The following is a 7,717-nucleotide window of genomic DNA, read 5'->3' on the forward strand; positions in this document are numbered from 1 at the left end:
GGGGGGGGGGGGGGGGGGGGGGTTGGTGCTTTTATCAAATAGCTGATTTAGATATCTAATAGCAGCTTTAGATAAAAGCGCCAAAAAGCCCTGCTGAAGTGCTTGATGCTGTGGAGCTGGGTAAGAGTAACACGGTGCTGCTTCTGGTACATTTTTTTTGCTTTGTTTTGTTTTTTAAAGTCTTCAAGCAGCCTATTAGATTAGGTTTGATGCACAATTATTTGGTGCCAAGCTAGCAGCTTTGTTCTGAACTTGGGGGTCTGTCTGAATTTATTGTCCTGAGTTCTTAAAGTGTGTGCAGTAGGTTTTCACTGTTGTTAGTCTTGCCCAAAATGTATGAAAATCCAGCTTGGGTTGGAAGATGATTACATTTATATTTTTCAGTTATCTACTGATATTAAATTAATTCTTGCTGAGTTAACAGCAAAAGAAACTTGGGAAGCAGAAGCAAATCCTAAATTTTGGCCAGTGAGCAAAGATTAAAAAAGCCCTGGCAACAGAGTAACCAGTAGTTTTAAACTAAAGGCTCAGGCAAGGAGCCACTCATGTTGTTCTCCAGGGCCCAGGGATAGTTTGATCTTATTGCTCCTATAGAGGAGAATTGAAGAGGCCTTGTCCTAGGAAAAAAGGTAGATGTAGAAATACAATAAAAGGATATGTTCAACTAAATAGTTATGATTAAAATCATAGTTTTGTGATCTTTAGTCTCAGTTGTACATGGAAAGCTAGTCTGATCATTGGAAGCATGCTTCCAATACCTTTTCCATTGCTTATGTGCACAATCCAGATTTCAAATAGTCCTTTGGGTTTTGGGTGATTAAAAAGATATATTTCTTTTAACATATTTTATCCTTATTTTATCAGTAACATCTTGGAGAAGTAGCTGTAAGAGCATATGTGAAAATATCTGTCTACATATTTCTGTTTTATTTTGCTGTTAATTCTGAGTCTTAAATCATGATTGGTCAGAGACACATCAATAATGATAGTATGTGTTCATTCCAAGTAAGATGCAGGGCACCACATAGTGTTCTTTGTGTGAATTTATTGCCTGGATTAATTAATCCAGGTTGAGAATATCAATTTACAAATATCTTTTAATAGGCTGAGTGCTTGAAGTGAACCTGCCTAAATTTCAGTTGTTCTGAAGTGACTACATTATGCCTTTGACAGAAGGAAGAAGTGAAATTCAAGCAGTAGTTCTTTGTCTGTTAAAACTTTGAATTGATTCTAGCACGGGGTTGTATAGGGTCGTTGGGGGGAGCTCCTTGTTGCTTTTTCTTCTTTTAAATGTTAAGTACCTAAATCATAGAGAACATCATCCCACAGTAAAATAAATATTTATTTTTGTAGCAACTTTTAATGCTTTTTAGTCTCCAAGCATGGTATTCTTTTGTAAATGTTGATCTTTAGAGTTGAATACTCTTCCATAATTATTATTTTCCGATAAAACTATTTATGATAGATCCATATTTACCAAGCTACACATTTTTGGGTGCAGGTACATGGGGGAGGGGGGGATAACTGCAGCTCAACTTCTCTTTGCACAGGTAATCAGGGAAGATATTGAGACACCAGGCTGGAGACGTCAGGCCATTCGGGTTCCTTAGCAGCCAGGTAGGCAGGCAATCCTGAGCGGGTACTCGGGAAACAGAAGGGGAATGAGGAGGACTCCATAACAAGTTGCTACAGAGCTGTGGTGATGGTCAAGACCTATTTTTCATTTTTGTTGTCCACAAGGAACAGCAAAGTGAAAATCACTGACTCTTGTGAATCAAAGACTTTTAATGACACTGATGCCAGACTGAATAGTGAGTGACTTCAGATGTAAAAAGTCTGAGTTCGCTCACTGCTGTAAAATTGAATAGGTTTTGATGAAGTGAAACATTTCTCTTTTTTACATACAATTGCATTGCTGTGTTTAACATCATTTCTTGACACAAGCAGGTGAGCAGTCTTCCCAGTTAATGACAGTCTTTACATTTCACTTTTTGTGAAAGATTACTGGGAAAGCGGTGTTGGAACACACTGTAACTCTCAGTCCTCATCAGTCTGGGTTGAGCCATATCCTTACATAATCAATATAGGACTGATCTGTTTCCAGGGTATTTCTATTGTTGGATGCCTGTAGAATGTTGACTTTTTACCAGTCTGGGCAACTCTTCCTTTGCTGACTTGAGGGACCAGGCAGGAGTGGGACAAAGATTGTTTTAGTGGAGATGAGTTTTAATGGAGAATAGAAGGGCCTCACTGCGCATTTTGCACTACTTTGTTTCATACTTTTGTTTCCTGTGTGCGATACAGAGACAGAATCTTCAGATTCACAAAGAAGCTTATCCATCTGTTCTGCATCTAACCTCTGCATAGCAGTTACCTGACCATGCATTCTAACTGCCCATCTGCTGTGCTGCCAGCATGAGACAGAGACATATCACCAATAACAATGGTTCTGTTATGGATCCAGTTAATAATTTTCATGATTTATCTGTGTTGCTGATAGAGAGTTTACCCAAATTATAGAGCATATGTCAAGCTTACTGTTTGATGGCTGACTGTCTTAGAAAGAAATTAGAGTTCATACACACTCTGAACTGCATTTTTCAAGTGTGTGTTTAGGCACCATTTCTTTATATTTTGTATAGGTCATATATGAGGACACAGTTACAGGTTGGACTATGCAACCTTGGAGAACCCGGTCAGCCCTAAGATTCTGTGAAATTGTATAATTATTGTTACCCATTTCTTCCTGAATTCTCTGTTTGGGTACACATGCTAGCCCTTTGCCATCATGGCCTACAACCCTTAAGATTTTATGTCTTGAGTTTCAGAAAGCAGTGGTGGGTACATGTAAATCTCACCACACTGGTCTTTGCCTTTGTCGTCTCCAGACTACAAGATATGCTCCACATACAGTAGTTTTTGAAAAAAAGTTGAAAATTTCAATTTAAACCTGTGTGACCATCTTACATGTGTGTTCTGTAGTCTATATTGACTACCTTTTAACCCATCAGATTAAAATTGCGGTACCATTTACTCTCTTTTCTCTTTTCTGTTGGTCTAGGACCCAGTTACCCCTAACTTTTTTTTTGTGTCCCATTGCAGCAGTTAAGATTGGTTGATTTCTTTTTTTTCTTGAAGCTTCATTGTCTTATGCCACTAGCCAGGCATACTCAACAACGAGCTCCTACTCATGGAATTCACTCCCTCGGATGGTTTGCCAGAGTCTGGGTTTGGCAAGCTTTAGGCCACAGTGAATAGTGTGGTTATTTACAATGGCCTTTAAATAACCTTCTCAGCAGGCTTACAATTTATTAATTTATACTAATTGACTCAGATTGAGACTATTTTATGGTAATTGGTTAATTGTTACAGCACCCAGATGCTACAGCAGTGGGCACTGTATAAAAATAATGTGTAAATTGTTATTGATTCATGTCTGGTACTTCCCTGGCAATTTTTTACAATAGAGATGTTTCTTTATGCTGCCATACTACAGCACTAGTCTTTCACTGAAACTAAAGTTAGCTACATTTTAAAGTGAGTAATTTGTGAGTGAAGCTTGGCATACCAGGAGAGTGGGAATAACCAAATAGCTGATTTGCCTAGTGGCACTGTCACATATGCCTTTATTATCACCTCCACTATCAATAGCACCTAAGTCTAGAATTTCATGCTAAAAAAGATAACAATTGTACCAGAACATTAAGGATCAAACTATTAACCTACTACCAATTATAATAGTTTTAAAAATATTTGGGTAATATGTAATTTTTTTTCTCTTCTCAGTCTTGGTGGGGGCCCAGATGATGCAAAGGAAATTATGAGGCACAGTTTCTTTGCTGGAGTAAACTGGCAAGATGTATATGATAAAAAGGTACGTCTTCATATAGCAGTGAATTGTCTTGTTTCTGTGAGACAGTCAGCTGATAGTTGACTCGGTCATTGAACTTCTACTTCATAATGGTAAACAGACATTTCTTTGTTACTTTTTTAATGATTGTATACCAGTGGTCAGTTTAATTATTTTTTTCAATATTCTGTTAAAAATTTGGCAAAGTTCTAAAACATATGTCACCCAAGATAGAAATATGATTACTAAAGATTTTCTTTTATTTAAAGGTTCAGGGTTTTCCCCCTCCGTTTTTTCTCCAAAGCTGAGGTAATGGCCCAGTTTTATTTTTATTTTCTGGCCAATGTAAGACCAATTTTGTCTTGTTTTTTGGTGAGAATTATTGCTTTATGAACACATTACAAATTAAAAGGATGTACAGAGGAATGCAGATGACTTGAAAGAGTACTCTGGGGTTTTTTAAATAAAATGAGACTGGGAGAGAGAGAGTCAGTAAGTGGGATGAGTAAGTGTAGAGCATGAGTTTAATTATCTTACAGCTGTATAAACTGGTAAAGATGCTGGCTACACATGAATAGCATCTCCAATCCTTTATTTGTGGCAGTTAGTGGCAGAATAGTTCAGGTGTCTTCTAATAGCTACAGAGCAATAAGTTCAGGGCCTAATTCTGGATTTTTGCTTAAGGCTGCTCTGCATTGACCTCGTTGTGAATAGGTACTTGGTTATTCTGGCTGGGCAATTGAAGATAGGTGGATGTAGTTTTAACCACATTGGTCACTTGGTGCTGGTAGCTATAGAAATGAATTCACCTTAGGTGCATGGGCTTAATGTGCAATTAGGTGTGGGGTAGACCATTTTTGGCTTTGAGTTTTTTTACTTTCTTCATGATTAATCTCTGACTATTGATATTGAAACATTTTAATGACAAGACTTCAGTTTTTTTAGCTGCTTTTTATTTAAACACTGAAGCCTAGATTAAAGGGATACATAACAAATAGGCATTCTCTAATTTTTTTTTATTTCCAAGGAGAAGTCAGATTTTTAAAGATGTACCTAACATTTAAATACTGAACGAACATAACCCAGAAGAAAGTGGACGTGTCTTCAGTAATTTCAATGTAGTTATACTTGTTCACACTAGTGACTTAACTCACAGTGCCTTGTCCGTTGTCTCCTCCTGCGACTGGTGATTTCTCAGATGATTTCAGAAAAGTTTATTTTTATTTAGAACTGAGACTGCATTTGACATGTATGTTTTAGAAGTGTGGACGGTAATATTTCTATAGCTTTAAAGGTACTTATGTGTTATAGGCCTGTGGTATTTTGATAGGGTCATTTGTTTTTTCCAGTCATTTTGTATTTGCTGAGCTCTCTGCCAAATATGTCATATCTCTTATAGGATACACTTTCTTACTTGGTTTTGCTTGAATAAAGGGAAAATAGAAACCACATGTAGAGACAGCATATGCTCATACTACAGTGCCATATTTTTCACTTGTTGCTGTATTAGAATTTGAACGCTGACTGTGTGGTTGTGGTTGGTGTGTTATTTCTCTGCCAGATACAAAAGCTAGAATAGGAATCTACGTGACAAGAAAGCTATTATTGTGTTCTACCTTGGTATATGTATTTTCATTGTTCATTATTGTAGGGGGGTTCTTTTTTCTATTTTTTATGTATTGGCAAGTTATGGTTTAGAATGAACCAATATAAGTTACATATTCATATTTCTACACAACTGGTATCAAATTATGTTATTTGCTGCCACAAGAATATCTAGGCTTAAATATCTGGCATGCTGTTAACTAAACTATCACAATAAACTAAATTACCATATTTTCTCACATACACATGCACCTTTCCCCCAAAATCAGCCATCCAAAATTTGGGGTATATTTAACCCTGAACTAACACTGGTGAGATTAATTTGGCCTTGTTTTCATTAACCAATCTCAAGAATATTTGAGACTGAGGGTTCAAGGTTCCTGGGCAGGACACGCTATTGCCATGGTCTAAGCAAAATTTTAGACACCTAATGTATGGAATTATATTTGGCTCAATGAGTCTTTATTATTAGATGAATTACTTTGGTCCAATAATATAAAATATGTTTCAGAGTACTGAACATTGGGAAGTTATACAGAAAATATGAACAGCCTTGTGATGGTAAAAAAATTGTCTGTCTACAAATTACAATTGTATGTCATAGTTTCATATGAAATATATGAAACTATGACATATAATTGTATTATATTTATTATTTGCCCTTATTGTTGACCAGTGATGGATAGCATGAAGAACTTGAATTGAAGGGTGTGAGAGTGGGTTATTTCCCAAACTCCACCTACATTGCCTGGCAAAATGAGATGCCATTCACAAAGGATTGTCCAGATATTCAGCATTTGATTTTTTTTAAAATTTTTTTTAATGCTATATGGGGCTCCTCAGACACATCCCTTCCTCACTGGAGTTTGGAAACATCTTGGGCAAGCGTGCAGTGAGGGACAGATGACCTTTAGACCTCAGCTGCTAGAGACAAAAGATGAATTCAAATCTGAATTATTCTTTAAAAAATATTTCTAGTCTTCATAATTACAAAACATAAAAATGTGAACTTGTAGCTGATGCAGGGACATATGCTTGAGTCTGAAAAAATCTGTAGTGGAGAGAGAATCAGCATCCACAAGTCATAGGGAAGGGGACCTCCTTTAAAATTTCTACCAGATCACACCAGGCCCTTGCTGATTAAGGTGGGTGCTTTATTGCTTTCCTGTGCGCGACTCCTTCCCTCTGGACTTTTGACTCTACAGGTTAGACACAGGGGGGGGCAGGCATTAGGCAGGGAACATTGTATTAAGATACACTGTGCCCCACTGCATGTTCTATCTTTAGAGCCAGAAAGACTGTCGTTGCCTCAGCGTAGCATTGTATGCGTGTGCCAGTTGTTGAGCAAGCAGTGTTGGAGGGGACATGGTGTGGTTCAGTATGATGCTCCCTCACTGTAGACTATTTCCTGATATGGATGCAATTCTCCTTTTTTACATACAGTCACTAGTGTATAATAGAGTAATAGGCAACAGCAATAACCCCTGGGTGTGACATGGCCCAACTTGAGCTTTGGTGACATTTACTTACAGAGTCTGTCTTGAAAGATTGGTTATGCCTCTAATTTCATAAGCATGCAGTTGAGATGTAATATCCTTTTGTGTACCTGTACCATATTTTTTTGTATACAATATGCCCCCGAAAACGCATACCTTGTTTTTGGAGAGCAGAATATAGGAAAAAAAGATTTTTTCCAGAGTGATGGCCAACTGTATGACAGAGTAAGTTCTGGAAACTGTGTCCAGAAAGTGTGGCATCCCAAGGGATAGTCTGGGTAACGTAGCAGGCAGCAGGATTTTACTGGTGTACTATGTAGCACTGAAGCCTTGTTTGTCAATTCCTAATTTTTTACAAGAATTCTACAGAAACTGGTAAATTTCTGTAGAGGTTCATCATCTAAAATTGAGAGTGTATTTTCACATGCCTCACAGAGTTTGTGTACATTGGTCGACACAAGACCTTGGGGATGTGCGTAAGATGGTGGTTCAGAAGTTTTAGTTGGTGTTTAGAAAAAATGAATTTAGATACAGTTGTGTGGAGTAGATCAAAAGAGTGGTACATAATTTTAACTTGGTATACTTGAAGTCTAAATATATTTATACAGGTAGTTGTGCTGACATAAATGGTACTTAGGAGGAGAAGGTAAATTATCTGAAAGGACCTGAAAGAGATTTCTGTCCACTGTGCTCTGTATATATCTTTCTCTGTCTCATACTTAGTTTCCGTTGTGCTTTTTCATGTTTTTTTTTTTTTTTTTTTTTG

The 7,717-nt window shown here is 37.2% G+C and overlaps 1 protein-coding gene across 1 annotated transcript in view; it reads left to right on the forward strand.

Moving 5' to 3' along the window:
- Positions 1 to 7,717, forward strand: part of AKT3 (AKT serine/threonine kinase 3) — a 327,132-nt gene that overhangs the window by 297,108 nt on the left and 22,307 nt on the right. Inside the window, exon 12 of the mRNA XM_019527250.1 lies at positions 3,787 to 3,874. Within this exon, the coding sequence (XP_019382795.1) occupies positions 3,787 to 3,874 (88 nt within the window). The remainder of the gene's footprint in view (positions 1 to 3,786; positions 3,875 to 7,717) is intronic.

The sequence above is a fragment of the Gavialis gangeticus genome, unplaced genomic scaffold (genome assembly GCF_001723915.1).
Source record: "Gavialis gangeticus isolate Ggan-Ray unplaced genomic scaffold, GavGan_comp1, whole genome shotgun sequence".
Lineage (NCBI taxonomy): Eukaryota > Metazoa > Chordata > Crocodylia > Gavialidae > Gavialis > Gavialis gangeticus.